Raw genomic sequence first — 23,616 nt, 5'->3', positions numbered from 1 at the left:
TTACCTCCATGTGCCAATATTTCAAGGCCATCATCTGTACCTCTGCTTTGCGGTTCCGGAGGGGCATTTTCATTTTGTACCCCCCCCCCCTTTGGTCTAGCCACGGCTCCTCGGATCCTTACAAAGATCCTTGCGCCAGTGATGGGCTTGTTACGGTCGAGGGGTATCTCGGTGATACTCTATCTGGACGACCTTCTCATCAAGGCTCCAACCAGAGCCCAGACTCTGGAGAATCTGGACGTCACGCTCCACACTCTAATTCGCTTTGGGTGGATGGTCAACTGGGACAAGTCAGTCCTCCGTCCTAACCAGTCTCTAAACTTTCTGGGATTTCGATTTGACTCGGCCTCTGCCCGAATTTGTCTTCCGCCGGACAAACGTCTGGCGCTACGGGCGGGGGTCCGCTCCTTTCGGACCCAGGTATCAGTCTCCATCCGCACTTATGTGGAAGCCCTGGGTCAGATGGTTGCAACTGTGGAGGCCGTACCTTTGCCCAGTTTCATTACCGTCCCCTTCAACTGGCGATTCTCTCTCGATGGAACAGGTCTCCTCTGTCCCTCGATAGTCAGATTGTTCTCCCAATCGGGGTCCGTCAGTCTCTGCTCTGGTGGCTTCGCTCCTTTATTCCCCTTCACTGGCAGGTTGTTACAATGGATGCCAGCCTGTCAGGCTGGGGCGGCGTGTTCAGGGATTGGACGGTTCAGGGACTCTGGTCTCCTCTGGAGACCCTTCTTCCGATAAACATATTGAAATTACGGGTGATTCTTCTTTGTCTTCTTCATTGGGAGTCACGTCTTCAGTCCCGTCCTATCCGCTTTCAGTCGGACAACGCCACGGCCGTGGCGTACATAAATCGACAGGGCGGCACTCGCAGCTCGGCAGCCATGGCCGAGGTGTCCAAGATTCTCACCTGGGTGGAGAACAAGGTTCCGGCCATTTCGGGAATTCACATTCCGGAAGTGCTCAACTGAGTAGCGGACTTCCTCAGTCGGTCCTCGCCCGCCCCCGGCGAGTGGTCTCTTCATCTGTAGGTCTTCACGCAGCTCTGCGACCTCTGGGGCATTCCGGACGTGGAGCTCTTCACGTTTCGGCACAATCGGAAAATTCTTCCGTTTGTGTCTAAGTCCGGGACCCTCAGGCTTTGGCCGTGGACGCCCTAGTGATTCCTTGGGTGGGGTTCGCCCTACCTTATCTGTTCCCTCCTCTTCCGCTCCTTCCCAGGGTGCTGAGGAAGCTCAAGGCAGGGAACGTCTCCGCCATTCTGGTAGCTCCAGATGGGCCCCGAAGGTCGTGGTACGCCGACGTAGTCAAGCTCCTGGACGACGCTCCTCTGCGCCTTCCGCCCCGCCCGGATCTACTCTCTCAGGGTCCTCTTTGCCACCTCAATTTACAGTCGCTGTATTTGACGGCGTGGCGGTTGAGACCGCGGTTTTGAGGGCCCGCTGGTTCTCTTCCCAAGTCTTTCACACCATGCTCAAGGCTCGTAAGCCCTCCTCCGCAAGAATTTACCACCGTACTTAGCGGTCTTATTTTCGTTGGCGTGAAGCTCAGGACTTCTCCCCGGTGACCTTCTCGGTTCCCAGTCTTCTCTCCTTTTTGCAGTCGAGGTTGGAACTGGGGTTGTCTCTGTTCTCTTAAAGGTCAGATTTCGGCCCTTACTGTTCTTTTCCAGTGGCCTCTGGCTTCTAATCCTCATGTCCGGTCCTTCCTGCAAGGAGTGGCTCACGCTGTTTCTCCTTATCGGTCACCTTCTCCCCGTTGGGACTTGAATTTGGTTCTGAGTGCCCTCCAGGGTGCACCCTTTGAGCCCCTTAGAGAGGTGTCTCTCCGCCTCCTTTCTTGGAAAGTGGTGTTTCTTGTTGCTATCACCTCCATCTGGAGGGTGCCTGAATTGGCAGCTCTCTCCTGCCGTTCTCCATTTCTGGTGATCCACCAGGACAAGGTTGTTTTCCGGCCAGATCCTTCCTTTTTTGCCTAAGGTGGTCTCGGCCTTTCATCTCAATGAGGATATTGTCCTCCCGTCCTTTTGCCCGGCTCCTTCTTCTCCTAAGGAGCGCTTCCTGCACAAGCTGGACGTAGTTCGGGCTGTTCGGTCTTATCTCTCCATCACTTCTTCGTTTCGTCAGTGTGATTCCTTTTTCGTCCTTACGGAAGGTCGTTGCAAGGGACAACCTGCTTCCAAGGCCACCATTTCTAGGTGGATTCGGTCCGCCATTTCGGAAGCCTATCGCTGTAAGGGGAAGATTCCTCCTTTCAGGGTTGTGGCTCATTCCACACGTACTGTTGGGGCATCCTGGGCTCTCCAGAATAGAGCCTCGGCCTCGCAGATTGGCAAGGCGGCTACCTGGTCGTCTTTGCACACTTTCTCAAGGTTTTACCGGGTTCATACTTTCGCATCGGCTGATGCTACGCTGGGGCGTAAGGTGTTGCAGGCGGCAGTGGATCAGCCGTCTGCCTGACTACTTATCTGCCCACCCAAGGGACGGCTTTGGTACATCCCACGGTCTGTGTCCCCCAATGGAGCCGATAGAGAAAAGGAGATTTTTTTTAACACTTACCGTAAAATCTTTTTCTCGAAGGATCCATTGGGGGACACAGCTCCCGCCCTTTTTGGGTTTTTCCTTTTGGTTCTCTGTCCGAGGGTGTGTTCATTTGTTTTTTCTTCTGGTTCTCGGACAGTTTTTGGGTCTTTCTTTGACCTATTGGTTTCCTCCTATTGCTCTAGAACTTAAACTGACTAGTTCAGAGCCTGAAGGCGGGTGTATCCTGCTGGGAGGAGCTGACTTTTTTTTTATCACCATAGTGTCACACCTCCTAGAGACAGCAAGATACACCCACGGTCTGTGTCCCCCAATGGATCCTTCAAGAAAGAGATTTTACGGTAAGTGTTAAAAAATCTCCTTTTTAAAGACAAGTTTTTATCCTCTGTTGTCAGTAAGTGAAAAGATTCTTTTCATATTCAGAAATTCTGAAAATGGTGAGGAACCTTACCAGAAAGTGTAATAACCTAACTTTATATTTTTGATTTATGCACTTAAAGAGAATTGAGATATTGGAAGGGGAGAGGGTCAGGATCCAGGATATTTATCTCATGGCCAAAGTGAAGAGTATTTACAAAGAGCATCTCTCAATTGGACAACTCATTGATTCAAATGGCCATTGTGTAATGCCTAATTTCCCCTGTGGCGGGGGTGCAAAGAAATTGTAAACTTACTATCAAGTTTCCCCATAGATTTCAGCTGATACCTGGTGGTCTCAATATTTTGTGATCATCTTCTTGTCAAGAAATCATTCTAACAAATAATTGTCCAAAAAAGAGAACTCCTTTAAACTATTATATATAACTCAGGACAACCCATTTAATTTGGCTGCTTAATCTAAATATGGGGGACTCGCACACACACTTAAGAATATGTATAAACATTCTCCCAGAATTTCTTAGTACGTTTTTTAATCTGTCCTTCATCTCTCTCTTTAGGATTGTGGAAGCTATCCAGGTTTTGTCACTATTCTAAGGGCATCCAATTTTGATGGAGGCAACAAGGCTGACCAGTTAGATTATGAGAATTTCCGGCATGTCGTTCACAAATGGCACTATAAGCTTACTAAGGTATTGCTAGCAAAAGTGATCTTTTGTTTAAAGAGAACGTTTTAAAGCGACATTAGAATACTGTATTATTTATTAACACTTCAGTTGGGTTGGTTCAAGAGATTTGATACATTTGTAGATGTTCCTTTAGGTATACTGTTGGGGGAATCTGTCAGCTTTATATCTTGCCCAGCGTGTAAGTACAAGGAAGGGTCGGCGCTCGTGGAGTAATACATAGTTTAATAAAGAAAAGATCCCGGCACTCACTGGAATTCTTCTATAATGCAGCTGTTTATTCACACAGTGCGTAAATACAGGTTATTCAGACTGACATACATATCACAGTCAATGTTGAAACTATATACACAGAAGCCCATCCCACTTCTGGTATCTACACCATTATCAGTCATGGAAACCGGGTTATATACAGTACATAACAATGATCTGTTTACAAACAATGCATTACATAGAAAAAAAGCATGATATAGGTATACTGATCTTATGATATGCATGTTCTCTGGACATTTTCCTCCCACATTCAATTGGGTTGTATCTAAAATAGAAATAGATCAAATTAGGTATTGAATAAAAACTATTTAGAAAATAGTTATTTACAAAAATGAGGACATTTTCATAATCCCTGTTTAAACCTCTGGGTTCCAGGGTAGACAACCTGTGGATTCAGAATGCCTCCTTTTTATGTAATAAACGTTTAATATCTCCATCTCTTCTCGATTGTGCTACCTGATCGATTACTTGGTACCGTAACTGAACGATATTATGGCCCATTTTATCAAAATGGTGAGGGATGGGATGCAATAAGTTTTTACACCTGATGGACGATTTATGTCTACTTATGCGGTCCCCTACAAGCTTGGGTAGTCTCCCCAATGTATAAGAGACTGCACGGTCACTTGATGGTATAAATCACATTCTTGGATCACAGGTACTGAAGTATTTGTTTGATCTCACCAGTGTGTGGATGTATGCTGTCCCCTTTAAGAACATTGCTTCATTGCAGGATAGTTTGTCTCCATTCTTTTTTCTCTGCATCCCCACATCTGCCCGAACAAGTTTGCCCCTTAAATTGGGGGCCCTTTTATTACAGATAAATGGGGGGGGATCCTGAACTCCTGAATGTTTAGGAAGGATCTAGTTAATCTGCCAGTGGTCTCTAAGTACCGCCTCAATATTTTATGTGATGGGATGGAACGGTCTTACGAATGGTATCCTAGGTGGCTTGGCCAGGGTTCTTTCACTGTTGGGGGGGACATAGGATGTGAGCCGGTATAATACACAAAATAAATCGGTCTGTCATCTTTTTGTACCAATGTATCCAAAAAACTCACTTGTTTTTGGTCGCATACTAATGTGAATTAAATTCCTTCCTTACATTATTCAGGTAGTCCATAAACTGTAAAAGTAGAGAATGTGGCCCCTCCCATACGCAAAAGATTTCGTCAGTGAGCTTTTTCCATGTTTTCAAATTTTTTTGGAATAGTCCATGAGAGTATACATATTCCTCCTCAAAATGAGCAATATAGGCATTTGCGTATGGGGGGGCACATTAGCCCCCTTGGCCGATCCTTGTTTCTGCAAATAGTAGGTGTCTTCATACAGAAAGTAGTTTTCTTCAAGTACTATCCGTAATAACCCCAGAAAGAATTGTTTCTGTCCATCACGGTTTAACCTGATAATGACTATGGACATCTATGCTCGTCCAATGGCCGTTAATTGCCGACTCGAGCCCCCGTCATACCGGCCGGCCGGCCCCTAGCTGATTCCTGTAGCTGGGGGCCGGTGTTAATAGCCAACATGCGGCGATCGCCGCGGCCCACTATTAAACCTTTTAAATCGCCGATGTCAAAGTTGATCCACTGCTGAGGTAGCCTTACCTCTTCTTTCATGCCGGCTTCGGTGCTCAGAATGATAAAGCCTGGCGGGACCAGGCTTTATCAATCGAGTGCAGTGCACACAGATCAATGGGATTATATCTAACCCCATTGATCTTTATGAGGAATCAAATGATTCCTCCAAAAAGTCCCCTAAGGGGACTAAAAGTGTAAAAAATAAATAAAATAAAAAAGGTTAAAAAAAGTTTGAAAACACACACATTAACACCTTCCTTATTAAAAGATTAAATCACCCCACCCCTTTCCCAAATTCCATATAAAAAAAATATATAAACATAATAAAAGTAAACATATATGATATCGCCACGTGCGTAAATGTCGGAACTATAAAAATATATCATAAAATAAACCGCACCGTCAATGGCATATGCGCAAGAAAATTCAAAAATAGCGTATTTTTGGTCACTTTTCATACCATAAAAAAGGAATAAAAAGCGATCAAAAAGTCTGATAAAAAAAAAAAGGTACCGATTAAAACTTCAGATGACGGTGCAAAAAATATGGATTTTTAGGTGCAAAATTGAAAGGGTTATGATTTTTAAAAGGTAAGGAGGAAACAACAAAAGTGCAAAAAACAGAAAAACGCTTGGTCCTTAAGAGGTTAATAACCAAGCTGTAGAGGAAATATCCCCAGCGATCTCCTGTACAAGGCACCTGCAGCCCGCGGGAAGGGGGCATGTTGCCACCGCACAAAGTGGCGATTGACATGCCCCCTCAATATTGCGCTACAGCAGAGCAGGAGATTGCCAAAGGCAGCGCTCTGGCTCTGCCATCTGAAACTTAACCCTATCTTTAGGATAGGGGATATGTTTTTCAGGACTAGACTACTCCTTTAAGCTCAAGTGTCATAGGCAAGCAGTGCTTCAGCATGCATGTTACTTCCCTCCCCCACCCCTTCCTCTTCTTCATTATTGATGTACAGTCATGGCCGTAAATGTTGGCACCCCTGAAAAGAAAATGAAGTATTTCTCACAGAAAAGGATTGCAGTAACACATGTTTTGCTATACACATGTTTATTCCCTTTGTGTGTATTGGAACTAAACTAAAAAAAGGGAGGAAAAAAAAAAGATTGCACATAATGTCACACCAAACTCCAAAAATGGTCTGGACAAAATTTTTGGCACCCTTTCAAAATTGTGGAAAAATAAGATTTTCAAGCATGTTATGCTCCTTTAAACTCACCTGGGGTAACAGGTGTGGGAAATATAAAAATCACACCTGAAATCAGATGAAAAGGAGAGAAGTGCTTAGTCTTTTGAATTGTTTGTCTGTGTCTGCCACACTAAGCATGGACAATAAAAAGAGAAGAGAACTCTCTAAGGACTTGAGAACCAAAATTGTGGAAAAATATCAACAATCTCAAGGTTACAAGTCCTTCTCCAGCGATCTAGATTTGCCTTTCTTCACAGTGCGCAACATTATCAAGAAGTTTGGAACCCATGGCACTGTAGCTAATCTCCCTGGGCATGGATGGAAGAGAAACATTTATGAAAGGTGTCAACACAGGATAGTCCGGATGGTGGATATGTAGCCCCAAACAAGCTCCAAAGATATTCAAGCTGTCCTGCAGGCTCAGTGAGCATCAGTATCAGTGCAAACTATCCGTCGACATTTAAATGAAATGAAACGCTGACACAGAGACCTAAAAAAGCAAGACTACATTTTGCCAAAATCCTTCTGGGAAAACGTCTTATGGACAGATGAGGCCAAGAGAGAGCTTTTTGGTAAAGCAGATCATTCTACTGTTTACCAAAAACGGAATGAGGGCTACAAAGAAAAGAACACAGTACCTACAGTGAAATATGGTGGAGGTTCAATTATGTTTTGGGGTTGTTTTGGTGCCTTAAATGTGTGCAAGGCATCATAAAATCTGAGGATCACCAATGGATTTTGGATCGCAATGTACTGCCCAGTGTCAGAAAGCTGGGTTTGCGTCCAAGATCTTGAGTCTTCCAGCAGGACAATGACTGCAAACATACGTCAAAAATCACCCAGAAACGGATGGCAACAAAGCGCTGGAGAGTTCTAAAGTGACCAGCAATGAGTCCAGATCTAAATCCCATTGAACACCTGTGGAGAGATCTTAAAATTGCTGTTGGGAAAAGGCGCTCTTCCAATAATCGAGACCTGGAGCATTTTGTAAAGGAAGAGTGGTCCAACATTCCGGCTGAGAGGTGTAAGAAGCTTATTGATGGTTATAGGAAGCGACTCATTTCAGTTATTTTTTCCAAGGGGTGTGCAACAATTTTTGGAGTTTGGTGTGACATTATGTCCAATTTGCTTTTTTCCCTCCCTTTTTGTTATTTCCAATATACACAAAGGGAATTAACATGTGTATAGCAAAACTTGTTACTGCAATCCTTTTCTGTGAGAAAAATTTCAGAGATGCCAACATTTACGGCCATGACTGTATAAGGCTCAGTGCTAGAAGCCAAGCAGGGAGGAAGCATGCATGTTGCAGCTCAGCCTGTCCTCTACGACTCTTGAGCTGGTAAGAAAAACATAATTTTAGTACTTTACTAAGAGCCATCAGCTAAGAGACCATGGCCCAGATTTATCAAACTGAGAGAAAAAGTGTAGAGATTTTTCCTCAGCAACCAATCACAGCTCAGCTAACAAGCTCTGGTAAAGTGAAAGCTGAGTTGTGATTGGTTGCTGTGGGAAAATCTCTGCACTTTTTCTCGGAGTTTGATAAATCTGGGCCATGTGTTTTATCAGCTGCCTGCCGCTCTGATAATGACAGAGCTAACAGATTCTCCAAGTTTTATATAATTACTCTATTTTTGAGTAATATTTTGAAACCCTAGTTGGTATTTGTTGCATTTGGACTGTAATGTGAGCATTATTTATTTATTTATTGAAGTACTTTCCATGCGGTTTTCTCTAAGAACATAAAACACTGGAGAGGATTATAAAAGTAACATACGTACTATGATTGACAGATCAGGAAAAAGAGAACGAGGAGAAAGCAGAGGAGTGTTTAATGTGTGTGCTGTACGGACTGTTTTGACTGGCTTGTATTTGTTTTTTACAGGCATCAGTTCATTGTCTTGAGACAGGAGAATATACTCATATCAGGAATATTTTAATTGTACTGACCAAAATCTTACCTTGGTATCCCAAAGTGCTGAACTTGGGACAAGCCCTGGAACGGAGAGTGCACAAAATCTGTCAAGAGGAGAAAGAAAAAAGACCTGATCTTTATGCATTGGCCATGGGGTAAAATACTACCGAAAGGCGGTCATTGAATATGAAAATAAGCTAAATGAATATTTTCTTACTTAGGGATTGTAAAGACACCGCATAACGTTGTCTTGGAAATTATTGAAGGTTCTTTTTCTTTTGAGCAGTTGCAGTAAAAAGACTAATGCCTGTTAAAATAGTTTTCAATTAGGTCTCCTTATAGTTGTCATATATAATCAATCCTAGATATATGTTCCTGAAATATGGCTATAGTTTTGATGTGTCAGAATTTAATAATTGTTTGTGCCATCCAGTTTAGTATGGCCAGGCATTAATATTGCTGTGAGTTGTCCAGCTTTACATAGAATTAAGCTGTAGTACTGTTATGTGTACATTATACAACCTGAAGCAAGACTTCACATGTAGACTTATGTGTTTGGCCAGCAATTGCCTTGGTGTATTTAATGTTTTGTGCGAATTGCAGCTACTCTGGACAGTTGAAAAGCAGGAAATCTTTCATGGTACCTGAAAATGAATTTCATCATAAAGATCCCCCTGCTAGGAACGTCATTCCACCTACTGTACAGAATGGACCTGGAGCTTCCAGTCAGTCAGCGTCCGTCTTGGTGAATGCAGCTAAACCAGAAGAAACCAGCACTGAGGATATTGGTTAGTAATGAGATAATTTTCAATTGCTAGATTGCTATACTAATATAGTGGAACACTTGTGTGTTTATTTTTACTAGTAACCTGTTATGTAATTTCCATTATGTTAATTTTTTTTATTTTTATTTTTTTTATATAATATAAACAGAATTGTATTGTTTCTCTGTATTTAACAGTAACATTCAGGTTATGCTTTATTCTTGGTTTAGAGAGTAGAAGATTGGGGTTAAAATTATTTATATAATCTTTTGCATTTAAGGCTACTTTCACACTATACAATTCATCTGTTAAAAGGTCCTTTAGAAAAGCTTTAAAAAAGGATGTTAAACGTCCGTTACAAAATCCCATTAAAGTTTGTGATTTTTTTGATTATCAGTTATGACCCGTTATAGTCTGTCATGACTAACGGACGTTAGTTGTGACGGAAGCATTAACGGCACATGCACTAATCTTTCTTCCGTCATAAGAAACGGGTAAATTAGCGGCTGTTATTTTTAACATTGAAGTCTATGGCAAACGGATGAGCCTTTATGTCATCCGTTTGCACCTGGTTTAGAATATCCTTTATTACTTCTGAGCATGCTCAGAAGAGGTGACATCAGCAGACTCCTGCAGTGCTGAGGGACTACTACTACTCCCATCTTGGAACAGACTTGCTTCCATGATGGGAGTAGTAATTCCCTGGCTGCTGGAGTCTGCAGACAGCTGGGGAGACTAAATTAGTGTTTGTACTACTACCCCTATCATGGAACAGAGTCTGTTCCATGATGGGGGTTGTAGTACAGGGGCTGAGAGATTGATCGCACTGGGGATTCACTTCTGAGACCCGATGTGATAAGAAGTTATAAAGCAGAGGAGTGAGTGGCAATCTCCAAAACTCTGCGATGTATCGTGTGTTTTAGCTTTCATTTTTTAATCCCCCGCGGTGACCCCTGAATGGCTGGTACTGAGGAGCCATTCAGGGCTCTCAGTGAAAGATTTAAAAATGAACATTGTGAGTAGCATGGGGGCCATATCTATATTAAAAGCTTTGTGTGTGTGTGTGTGTGGGGGGGGGGGGGGGGGTCGGCAGACATATAGCCTCTATATCTAGCGCATTTATAATATGCCCCCTGCAGCACATTAATAAAGATATGACCCCTGCCAGCGCATAATATAAATATATAATATAACCTCCCTCTGGTGCATTTATACATAAATACCCCCCACAGCGCATGTATAATGTACCCTCGCAGCGCATCTATATTCATATGCCACTGTAGCGCTATATGAAAAGCATTCTAGCAGCAGCATCTGCCGGCCCGATGCTGCTGATAGAAATACTTTTCATACATAGCACTGTGGCGGCATATGTATATAGAAGCGCTGGGCAGCGTTATCTGCCCCCCAAAGCGCTTCTATATACATATACCTCTGCAGCGCTCTGAATGAAAAGTATTTCTATTAGCACATAGTGCCAGCAGCCGGCAACTTTTTGGTACCAGTTTATTTAAAAACTCCACCGGAGTATCCCTTTAAGTCTCAATACCGCAGCTCTGGTACATGTATTGTGTAAAACATGCATCTTTTTGTAAATAACTTAGTATTTCTTTTTCCCTTTCTGTAAAACTAAAGAAAAATTAAAGGAGAAACCTCAAAGTACATTGAAAGTTGTTACCAAAGCTGCAACTGCAACACCCAAAGTCACTGCAAATAATGGAAGTAGCTCCTCAAACAGGTGTGTATATTTTCCTTTTAGCATTCTTTTATAATGTATTGTTACTCCTAATGCTGTACAGTAGTTAATAATTTTAAGGTTAGAGTCACGTGCCATATTTTGCTGCATATTTTCCTAACCATTTAGGTCAATAGGTAGCAAAATCAGTTGCAGAAAATCCGCAGCAAAATGTGGCAGGTGTGGCCTTGCTCTAAAATGACTTTTTTGATTTATTTAAAAAAAAAAATGTAAATAAAAATTTATTAAAGGGTAGCTCCCACCATTCTATTTTTTTTTTTTTTTTTTTGCTAGCCCTACAACATGTAGCTAGTACTACAACATATCAAAAAATAAAGTTGGTGACAGTGCCCATTTAAAAAAAATGAGTCTGCAATTTTACAATAGCCTCTGTTTGGTTACCCTGATAATGCGCTTTCTTAGCTCACCGAATGAGGTTCTTTTTTTTATTTATTTTTTTTGAAATAACATTTTATTATTTTAATGCACAAGACAAACTTTCAGTAGAGGCAAAAATGTGTACATCAAACATAAAGTCATTACAAAATAGTATCCAGATGGGACAAAATACCTGATTTCCTCCAACTTATGCTGGCATTGCAAAACACAGATTGGTACTCACGCACATATCTGGTGCAGTCTCTGATTTCCCATATGCTGGCTGCAGCAAAATCTGTTATTCCTATTCGCTGGTTGCAAACTGATCCTCCTAATGTTGAGGAATGGCTTAAAGGGGTTGTGCGCTTCCCTGCCTTTCGGAGCTCCGCTCGCATCGTCCGGAAGTTCAGCTGTGTGCGGGCTTCCGTGTTCGCGGCCGCTCCCTCGTGACGTCACGCCCGCCCCCTTGTGATGTCACGCCCGCCCCCTCATCCAAAGTCTATGGGAAGGGGGCGTGACGATACGAGGGGCCGAGCGTGACTTCATGAGGGGGCGGCCGCGAACACGGAAGCCCCCACACAGCGTTCGGAGTAATGAACTTGGGGATGCTGCTAGCGTAGCTCCGAAAGGCAGGGCAGCGCACAACCCCTTTAATAAGGTCCACCAGGTGTGTAGATTTGAGCAGATGCACCATAGAGCTGATAACAGATACACTTGATGCATTGTACTCCGAATGAGGTTCTAAATTCACTGCAGCCAATCACCAAAGCTGCAGCAGGTTCAGAATGTCATCCACAGGGCAGGGAGAGTGCATCATTAGGTTAAGTAAGCAGAGGCAGTGGTGCAGTGTTTGGAGATTATGCTTTGTTTTTTACACACACAGCAGGCTATCATTACTTTAACTTAATTGTACTCATGTAAGGTTTATTTAGTATACTACTTCTGTTATAAATGAAGGTACATTTTATCTTCCCCACAAAAACTCCTCATGTAAAGAATCGGTGTTTTGCCTGCCATGCATATAGGAGGTGCTATAAACTGGTGGCATTGGTTATGCTTGTGTGATGTTATCAGTTTAACATTACATTTGTGGCCTTCTAATGTTTTTACTTTTTCTTTTGTCCACAGCAAAGTTATAAAAGAAAAGGAAGACAAAGATAAAATGGGGAAGGAAAAGGAGAAAGATAAAAAGGAGAAAACTCCAGCAGCTCCACAAGAGACCAAGGCACCAGGCAAGGATGGAAAGGATAAAGTAAAGGAAGACCGGGCAAATAAAGATGAAAAACCGAAAGACGTAAAGGAGAAAACTCCTAAATCTGATAAAGAGAAGGAAAAACCGAAAAAGGAAGAAAAATCTCAGAAGGAAGAAAAATCTAAGGCTGCTACGACAAGTACTGAATCAAAACTGGCTGCAGAGAAGGAGAAAGAAAAGGAGCCCTCTCGGGAGAGAGATCTTTTTAAGGAATCTAAATTGAAAGAAAGTTCTAAAGGAGGAGATAAAACCGCTGTTGCTGGGTCTTTGAAGTCTCCTATTCCCAGATCGGAGACCTCTGAGCCTGAAAGGGGTATGCTTTTCTGTTCTAGCACAAAAACAGATACAATTAAACAACTTTATAAATGAGAGAGCAATATAAGCTTGCAGTGCAGTTCATGGAAACTTGTAGATTAAAACTGAAGCTACATACAGACTTTTGTCTTACAAAACTACATCATTCATATACAAGTTTCAGGCTGTGCTTTTTGTATTTCATGTCACTTTGTTAGCAGCATCTAAAAGAAAAGCCCAGACTGTCTAAGACGACTGTCTCTTAACAAAACATGTCGTTTCAGTGTGGAGTAATATTTTTGTTTTAAAAAAATATTGTAATAATAAATAACCTTCAGTGCCATCAACTTGGATAAAACATTAAAATACATTGATTTACAATCACAAACTGCAAAACTTGTTTGTCTTCATGGGCAAATCTCAAGACCATTACTGCATTCTAAAACTCCTTTATGGGCAAAGTAAACCTACATAGTCCTCTAGGGCTGTGTAGCTGTGGTCTCTGATCTGCCTTTAAAATTTAAACGCATTTAGCAAAGTGATCCTCAGCAAACGGCTGGTTTTGCCAGTGGAATCCACGGCCAAAAAGCGGTGCAGTTGGAATGTGTTATTACGTGGCAGCCATTAATATAATTGCCCAAATTTACAGGGACTCCTGCTTTTAAGCTGCTCTGTGCTCTGGCTCGTAGGGACAGTACCGAACAGGAGCAACCCCCCTCCAGTAGTACATGGTTGCCCTGATGATGCATTTGTAATTTTACCCATGAAAACAATGGAAAGCCCGGTAACCGGACCAGAGCCCCCTTTTTATGTTGTTGGCATCTAGGAGGAGCTATTTTTTTTATATTTTTTAACATTGTTGACATGTCATTATCCTCTAAGCTGATGTTATTAATACTGTTTTTTTTTTTTTTTTCCCCTTTTATAGAACAAAAACGTCGTAAAATTGATACGCATTCTTCCCCATCACATTCCTCAGCAGTAAAGGTTAGTATAGCATGAGGAAGCCTGTATCCATATTAGGCTCACCTGTGTGGAATACAAGAGTCCGTCTTCCTTCAAGTTGGGTGCCAATTTTCCACTGGAAGTCGCTGGAGTTTTTTTGTTTCCTTTTTTTTCGTGTTGATATTTTGTATTTTGAGATCACGATAAAATTTGCCCTGTTTGGACTATTTTTCTATGAAGTATTTTTCTAATATGGCAAATAAAAAGCTCAATCTACAAGGACCTAGCAGTCTTATTTTTGTAAATAGTATGGAGAAAGCTTATGCTAAAGTGCCTGAATATTACCGAGCAGTCCAGTATTGTGTGGGAGCGTGAAATGGCTACAAGCAAACCACCTTCAAGATGAACCGAGGAGAAATTTTTCATTTTTTTTGTTCTGCACTGGTTTCTATTTTTGTGGGAGAATGTTCTACTGAAGTTTTCCTGGATCCTGTGGGAATATTACGATACCTCCTGAATTCCTCAGGCGATGCAAGCTTCATTTGCCGAAATGTGCCTTCTAAGAAGGAGTCGTGAAAGGTTTCACTGTAAAGTCTGATGATCGAACCTGCAGTAGTATTTGAGCGTGCAGCTTCGGTTAGATGTATCCTGAAAAGTTTACCTTAATCCTGTTACATGTTGGTCTCTGCATTTCAATTGATGACCGTTGTGGCAGCTGATCATCACACAAATCCAAGAGAAACCCACTTTGGCCTTCAAGCAGCAGATGCCATGGGCATAGCCTACAGTGAAGACTAGTGATTGCTATACCCATGCACCCTTTTTTTTTTTTTTCCCCCCTACTGAATTTCAAAACAATTTTTTTTTCACCCCCCCCTTCACATGTCTGTGATGACCATCAAAACTGTAAGTCCCTTACTTCTGCCCATGGAGCACTTGGATTACCGAGATGTGCCTTGCCAACCATCAACGGATTTTCATTTTTTCTTTTTTTCTTTTTTTTTTCTTTCCCCTTTTCCCATATTTTGGTAAGGTAATGTGACCTGAAAGAATATATTTTGATTAAGCAAAGGACTGTTTTGCTCAAAGCAATGTCACATTGTACATTTCATTTCTTTTTGCCCAATTCTGTTATTCCCCCCCCCCCCCTTATATATTTTAGAGCTATATATTTTAGAGCTAAAATGTAAAAAAAAATTAGCTTAGCTCTTAAATGTGCATTTTATTTAATTTTTTTTTTCTGAAATTTAAACACCCTTTAATTTCTATCTTTGCTAAGTTAATGAATATCCGTTTAACATGTAGCAGTTTCCATGTTGATTTTCTTTGTTCAGTGTTAACAGCATCAAAAGATTTATTCCCCCCTCAAAGGAGTAGCTGTATATTTTCTCAAGGTCACAACCAAGGGTCTCCTTACTGACAACTATCCAGCTCACGTGTCATCTCCATTCATTTTCTACAGGACAACCTCAATGAATTTAAGGACTCTTCAACAAAGGTTTGAGTTCTTTTCATCATTGTTGTCATTTATCAAATCATTATGTGCAGTGTATCAATGTATTTTGCATGTATAACTTAGTGGAGCTATCTTGGTTTGGTATGATTTACTGTTAGAATATCTGCTAGAAACATATGATAAATATTAAATATACAGAGCAATTAATCTGATAGGCGTTGTCAACTTTTGTGGCTTATACAAAGAACATTATATATAGCTGCATGTATTGTCATTGTGCTGATGATTTAAATTGCAGGAACATAACCGAAGAAACGTGATGAGCGTAATTTAGAAATACTGGCAAAAAAAATACACCTCACCAGATGCATTAAAAGAAACGTATCAACTATATATTTTTTAAATTTATTTTACTATTTAATGCCAGAAAGCATCTAACTGTATATAGATGACTGCTGAGAAGTGATCTCTATAGAACAGAAAGAAAGAGTCTGCTTTATGATAAGGGTTAGTTGTCAGATTGATGTGACAAGGAAATTAGGTGGGGGGATTGGTCCAACTGAGACCCCCGTGACCTGTACGGGGCCCGGGATCTGCCGCATCTCCCTGTGCAGGAGGCGTGTTGGTCGCAGCAGCACTCCTTGGCCAACACGTCTCCTCCATGTATCTCGGTAGGAGAGTCGGAGATGCAGCATTTGCACATCTCCGCCACTTCCATAGAGCTGAATGGAGGGGGAGTGTCTGTCGAACTTTTAGTGAGGCCAACAACACAAGCACTAGCCGTGCAGAGCTGCAGCAGTGCCAGGTCCCCATATGGGAGATCACGGGGGTCCAAGCGGTCATATCACCTGCGATCAAACACTTACAACTTATATACCACTGCAGATCTCCTTTTAAAACATGATTTACACAAGAGATTACTTTCTGATAACAGTTTCTCTTTTAAGGGGTTGTATCACTATGACAACCTTTCTACATATGTTCATTCAGGGCATATTAATACCATTGAGTAGGGTGGATTAACTGCTAGACATAACTATGTCCATTTGCAGGAACGCACAACCAAACAGTCAGCTATGCCTTAGCAGTAATCCTGCCAGTTTCACTCAGTGTTGTGGCTTCCGTGCCCTTCCTATAGTTGCTTCAGATTGCCTCAGATATCACATTTGTTTGTGTTGATGAAGAAACACTGCATATTTTCTTAGGGTATGAACATTTTTTTAGAGTATGTTTATACTTCTTGTTCATGCTGCAGATTTTATGATGCAGATTATATGCTATATAAAGAGATTAACACAGTTTAAAATCTAGGCATATACAGTACCTGTACCATGTACAGTATCCTAAGGGTACGTTCACACGGCCAGATATTTAGCAAGTTTTCCACTGTGAAAAATCTGCAGCAGATTACATTGACTTCAATTGGGTCTGCTGCAGGAAACTCGCTACACATCTGCCACTGTGAATATATCCAAAAGGTCCATTCCTTCACACATGATCTTTAAATAGTTGGTCAAAATTAAGGCACAATATGCCTATGTGAATTCACATGTTCCTGGTCAGTTGCAGACATTTTTCAGCTTTCTTATATAGCAGAAATATTTGCATTCAGATGCATAGATCTGCCATATGTAAGCGCACCCTTACACAGTCAGCCAGTTGCTGCTATATTCATTCCCAGTCTGCTGCTCTGCCTGTGGCCTAATTAAAAGGTGAAAACAAACAGATGTGTATGTCTATTTGGCAGGGTTGTGTGTGCTGCGAAGGTGGTGATGGTGACATCACTCAGGGTCTTGGCTGGCGTTCAATGACTAGGTTCAGCCACAACTCCGGAGACAGCAAAGTATGAGGAGTCATCTCAGGAGGGAGGAGCCAGACAGCTGCTTAGACAATACTGCACTGACAGTGAAAGGACTAAACTTTGTGTAGGGTATTTAAACAAAAGCATGCTAAAGCTAGTGCTATTAATGCTAACCCTGTTAGTAAGTTATATATCTTCGGGTGGTCGTTTAATTGAAATGTATTTTTCTAATGCAAAATTGCCCTTTACCCTTTCTCACTCCCTTGCACTCAGCTTGTTCCGTGTTCTTAGTATACCTTCCAAGACTAGAAGGGGCAGGTGCCATATCACAATCACATGCATATAAAACCATGCCCGCATTTGAGGGCCAATAGGCACACAGTATTGTTGCAATATCGTGCACTTATTGTCCATTACATGCAAGCAAGGTTTCGCCCGCATGTGATGATTGTGATATGGTACCTTCCTTTTCTCGGAAGGTAAACTTCCAAGACAAGTAAAGAGCAGTAGGGGCGCGTGACAAAGTAATTCCTTTTTTTTTCCTGGACAACAGTGCACAATTTTTTCAGATGGAAGTTGATCTGTGGTGTAGATTGTAAATAAAAAGTGTCACCATTGAGTTATATAGAACAATATTCTAGGCATGCTTTGTGACCCGTGCAGGGAGGAGAGCTTTGTCATGACCTGTTATGAATGATGGATCCTTTATCACCTATAAATAGATCTTTAACCCCTTAAAGACAATGGACGTACATTTACAGCCATTGTTGGCTCCCGCTGTATGAAGCTTGCTCAGGAGCTGAGCGTGCTTCATACTCTGTGGTTCCCGGTTCACCAAAAGTTTATTGCGGCATCTAAAACTGGAGAAACCTAATCCTGGCTAGCTCAGTAGGCCGATGGGGACAACCAGAATCGTACCGTTCCAATCAGCTGAGAGGGCCGTGGGAGGTCCCTTACCTGGCTCCTCATTGTCCGATTAGCGCTCCAATACTGCAGTCAGTCATGGCAGGCTGGAGCAATGGAGTGCAGATAGCACTGATCAGTGTTGTGCAATGACATAGTGCTGTGCATTACATATATTACATATATGTAATAATCTCCTATGTGGAAAAAAAAAGGGGGGGGGGGTACAGATTTTTAAATAGAAGTAATTTACAGATCTGCTTACTTTATGGCACCTGTTAGAAAACATTTGTTTTCCACATGTTTTACACCGGAGTACCACTTTAACCATTTGAAGCTGGAGTGGGCTGTGAAATGGTCATTGCTCGATTTTGTCTGTGCACCTTGTGTTGTGTTTACACCTGGGTGATCTGCAAGAGAGCCTAAGATGAATTGTATCACCACATTGTGCTGCTTATTTTTTTTTTTTTTATTCCTTCGTTTGCATTTGTTGAAAAGAAAGTAAGCGAATAGCTTTAGGAAAAAAATGTGGGATGTCCGATACTATTCTTTTAAGACAGAGTACGTATACTGATACTTTTTTTTTTTTTTTTAAGTACTCTATATCTAGTAAGATATATATAGATATAGATATATATATAGATAGATATAGATAGATATATATATATATATATATATATATATGTATATGGAAGGACTTTTTATGGGTGATTTTTTCCGCCATAGCATAGCATTGACTAGTGTTATCGGCGCTCATTTACTACTGCTTGCCATGACTGGCTGCAGTATAGGAGCAACAATCTGAATGCATGGTAAGGGACCTTCGGCTGTCCTCTCAGCTGATCGGGACACCGTGATTTCACCGAGGTTAATCCCGATTAGCATCCCTGAGCTAACTGGCAGTTAATCTCATGACTATTAGACGCTGCAATCAACTTTGATGGCGGCATCTAAAGGGTTAATGCCAGACACCACTGCATAAAGCTTGGAAAAAATTTTAAGTGCTGGAGGGGTTTTAGGAGTAGTTAGGGAGTATAATCTGTGTTAGTTTAGAAAATATGGTTTGATGACAGGTACTCTTTAAGTTGTGTGGTATTATAACGTGGCTCCATTCACCTCAATGGAACTAAGCTGCAATCACACACAATCTGAGGACAGAGGTGTTGCTGTTTTTGAAAGAAATTGTCTCTGTTTCTATCTCTGGAGAACCCCTTTACACAATTAAATATATCTTCTGAAATTGTGTTTAGTGAAACAGCTTTTTATATAGAGTTCTATGTCTGATACAGAAAAGCTCAAAATAAAATAAGGCTGATTTATAATAGGATAAGGAATGGAGGTTTAGTACTCATTGTGTGTGCATTGCAATAGCTGAACCTGTAACTAGAGGCAGAAAGTGAGCTCTCTGTCTCTAATTATTGTGACGCACGCGCAGAAAGTCTGACCGTTTGAGACTCGCAGCGCGTGCAAGTCTGATGTCACCGCTGCTACTTCCCCAGGCTTGCTTTCAGCGAGTCCCAGCGAAGAAGCAGCAGTGGTGACATCAGCGTGCTCTTGCTGTGCACCAAGCCTGCCGCCAGATTAAAGAAGATGGCAGACAAGCAGGACCACGGATCGGGGATTGGTAAGTATCGTTATCAGTGGATCATGGACATTTTTATTCTGTATATTTAAAACAAAGGATATGTGTATTTACACCTAAGTGGCATGATCCCTGCACAATTTATGCTTGGGACAGACTTCTAGCCACAAATGCAAGTTTGAGGACATTTAGGTGGCATTTTCACAATTTGCCAGGTGTCTTAATTCAAGAAAAATTATTTTCTAAGCCTGTGCACCTGAAGCAAACAGATATTAGTTGCCCAACCCAAAGTTAATGATATCCAGTGGGCTTTTTAGATAGAAATCTGTATGAACCAGAAGCATCTTATATAGGTTGGGCTACATTCACATCACTATTTTGCCATACTTTCTAAACTGTATGCATCCTGACAAAACTGTATGCAATTGTGTGCTCAATACGGTTTCCATTTACTACAATGTTATAAAAACAGCATAAGATTTTTATAAAGGACACAAAAAACCGGACACACAACTGTGGTTGACTTGAGTTTTATGCACGGCAAAAAAATTTGCAAAACTTAACAAGTACATAACCAGATACATCTTTTTGTGTGTGTTTTTTAAGTTTTTTTGTGTGTGGTCAATGTATATGGGTGGATGTGTTCCTGTACCACAATACTCCTTTAAGGAGTGTGTAAGGATGACGAGCACCAGTCTCTATAATTGGCACTTCTTTAATGAGCCTTTACACAACCCAATCAATCGAAGACGGCACGAGCAATGGCTGAATAGTTCCCGATATTCAGCCTGTGTAAAAGGACAAAAGAAAATGCTGATCGCATCTTTTGTACCATCCCTTTAAGTGCATAATTGTGAGCTGCACAGGGAGATGTGTAGCCATTAATGCCAGATTAAATTGCCACCCAAAAGATATGAGCCGCTAAGGAATAAGCATTTTTTTTTCTTTTTAAGCTATATAAAACATTAAACTGCAACAAACACAGTGTGAACCCACCTTAATATTTCTGTTTGCAAAAACCTAGTCAACAATTCTATTGTATATGTTGCAATGCATTTTTTTTTTTAATAAGGTAAGCCAATGATAAACTGATTCCTCTGTATGGGATATAGTAGCATCTATTTTTTACCATCTATTAACATATTTTTATATTTTCAAGTGTATAAATCATATATGTTTAATGGAAACAAAAAGCAAGTGGCCAGAATAAATTCTGAATCATTAAGGAATTGTGATTTGTAGAACATCACAATTTTAGACCAAAGTGACTGAGCACCTTTCAACAGGGGAGCAAATTGGAAGTGGTAGTGTCAGGTTCTAAAGATTTAGAAGTAAAGAGAGAATGCATAGTACCACAACATACTAGGATTAAACGTGCCATCTGTGACTTTATTCCTTCTATCTCTGGCAAATCTTTTGAAAGTTTCACTGGAGCACCATATGATGCAGTCTTTGAATGAAAGTTCTGTTGTGCTGCTGTGACATTTAACTGTAGTTCATTGTTTAATGTCCTCATATGGGTGGCAAATTTAAAGAACGACTTAAGCAGATTTTTTATTTATTTTTTTGTGCAGCAGCGGCTGCTATTACAGAATAGCATGACTCTTGTGTATACCTTGTATATACTTATTCTAGTTAATGTATGGGCTGTCTATCTTGGTTGGTTCTTTTCTTTCCTCTGATATGGTTCCCCTAATGTTACCTCCGTTTCCCATTATGCCTTTGGCTTTGCAGAGACAATAGATTGCACTCGGAGCACTGCAAGTGCAGAAAACTGAGCGAGATCAGTATTACAAAGCTTATTTCTCCAACTGACACTCTGTATTGTTATGAGATGCTTCTTAAGTTTGTCTCCTTTTGATTAGTGTGCTCTGCCTGCTGACAGAGAAAACCAAAGAAGCAGGGTGGACAATCAGCAATTTTTTGAGACTCTGCAACTATATCACTGCACTCCTGGACACTTGCTCTTATTTTAGTTTTACTGGACATGTCAGGTCTTTTTTTCCCCATTCACTAACACTATCAACGCAGTCACTATCTTATAGTGCTGCAAAATTATCTTAAAGGGGTTTTCAAGTCTCCATTTTGCTGTCTTGCAGCAGGCTCAGGTATCTTCCAGTTTTGGTTCTGGGATGAGGGGATGGTCTTACAGAGAGGCGGCCACCGGTGCTCTGTATATTGCACACCGACATGCTTACACACACCATCTCATGCATATATACACAATTTCACACATACATGTGCACAACCATGTACATAGACACATGTAAAGACTTAACATAAAGACTTGTATGCTTCAGTCACTATCCTACTTCTTGCAGGCTTACCTTAGGACCTTTTAATCACATGTCCTTTTACTGTTATGGAAATGACATATGGACGGAGGCTGAATAATTAGATCTGTCATAAGTTGGGGTGGCTGCTTGTAGTTCGGTCCACTCATACACTGAAATAGAGGGATGTTGGGGAGAGTGTCTCCCACCCACCAGTAGCCTGGTCTTGGTCAGCCTGTCCTGTCATTAGTCTCGCCACTGATTTATGAGTGAAGCATTGGCCTGTAACCTATACAACAAGTGGAGGAGAAAATACAAATGCCATGGAAAGGCTACAAATAAGGTAAATTAATATGCAAAAACATTTACCGTAGTTTTAGCTTTGACTTCGGAATACCACTTTAATCTTGTTGATGTCAGATTGTATTAATTTGTGATATTCACTGTCTATCTGATATCTTTGCTATCCACATTACTAAGATGTCCTCCATGGTTGACATTGCTGTCCAGTGTGCATTTTGCTTGATGTAGGCAACAACGGTTCAAGGGTGCATGTTGCTGTGCAAGTTGTTTATACTGAAGCCCAGATCCTGGACCTAGAGAAGTAATGGGCAAGACTGAAATGCATACTTCATAAGAAAATGTTATTTCTTTTTTTTTTTTTTATAGAAATCATGGCTTATAAAATCATGGCTGTGTCCAAGCTTAGGCACAGGCATGAATTAAGTCCAGTAAGTTTGGGTGGGCTAGCACTCCTTTGTCCTGTCTGATAGGACAGGAGAGAGAGCACAGAGGAGTCCTATCAGACAGGAGAGAGCACAGAGGAGTCCTATCAGACAGGAGAGAGTGCAGAGGAGTCCTATCAGACAGAGAGCACAGAGGAGTCCTATCAGACAGGAGAGAGCACAGAGGAGTACTATCAGACAGGAGAGAGCACAGAGGAGTCCTATCAGACAGAAGAGAGCACAGAGGAGTCCTATCAGACAGGAGAGAGCACAGAGGAGTCCTATCAGACAGGAGAGAGCACAGAGGAGTCCTATCAGACAGGAGAGAGCACAGAGGAGTCCTATCAGACAGGAGAGAGCACAGAGGAGTCCTATCAGACAGGAGAGAGCACAGAGGAGTCCTATCAGACAGGACAGAGCACAGAGGAGTCCTATCAGACAGGACAGAGCACAGAGGAGTCCTATCAGACAGGACAGAGCACAGAGGAGTGCTAGCCCACCCTCACTTACTGGACTTTGTCAATGCCTGTGCTTCAGCTTGGACAAAGCCATGATTTTTATAAAAAGGAAATAACATTTTCTTATGAAGTATATTAGAAAGGTTAATGTTTTGCCAAGATGTACAACCTATAAGAAGTTTTTGTATCCGACAGTGCACATTTTAAGGATTTTGCTCACTCCTGGTTTTCTTTCTACCTCTCTGACTCCTTCAGTCTCTAATTTTCTGGCTCTACTTCTTCTCTTTCCATTGCTCTTAGGGTTCCTCAGGGATCAGTCCTGGGTCCTCCGCTTTTTTTCTCTACACCTCCCCAATTGGATAAACTATCAGATTTGGTTTCCAGTACCGTCTCTACACTGATGACACACACAGCTCTATACCACTTCCTGTGACATTACCCCTGCACTCCTTCAAAATACCAGTACTGTGTGTCTGCTGTGCT

At 41.5% G+C, this 23,616-nt stretch overlaps 1 protein-coding gene across 1 annotated transcript in view; it reads left to right on the top strand.

Annotated features, from left to right (window-relative positions):
• Positions 1 to 23,616, top strand: part of THOC2 (THO complex subunit 2) — a 165,620-nt gene that overhangs the window by 111,120 nt on the left and 30,884 nt on the right. Inside the window, exons 27-33 of the mRNA XM_056541081.1 lie at positions 3,479 to 3,610; positions 8,538 to 8,722; positions 9,171 to 9,355; positions 10,967 to 11,069; positions 12,573 to 13,009; positions 13,919 to 13,977; positions 15,398 to 15,433. Coding sequence (XP_056397056.1) covers positions 3,479 to 3,610; positions 8,538 to 8,722; positions 9,171 to 9,355; positions 10,967 to 11,069; positions 12,573 to 13,009; positions 13,919 to 13,977; positions 15,398 to 15,433 — 1,137 coding nt within the window. The remainder of the gene's footprint in view (positions 1 to 3,478; positions 3,611 to 8,537; positions 8,723 to 9,170; positions 9,356 to 10,966; positions 11,070 to 12,572; positions 13,010 to 13,918; positions 13,978 to 15,397; positions 15,434 to 23,616) is intronic.

Source organism: Hyla sarda, chromosome 9 (assembly GCF_029499605.1).
Source record: "Hyla sarda isolate aHylSar1 chromosome 9, aHylSar1.hap1, whole genome shotgun sequence".
Lineage (NCBI taxonomy): Eukaryota > Metazoa > Chordata > Amphibia > Anura > Hylidae > Hyla > Hyla sarda.
This window is presented reverse-complemented; position numbering and strand designations above follow the sequence as displayed.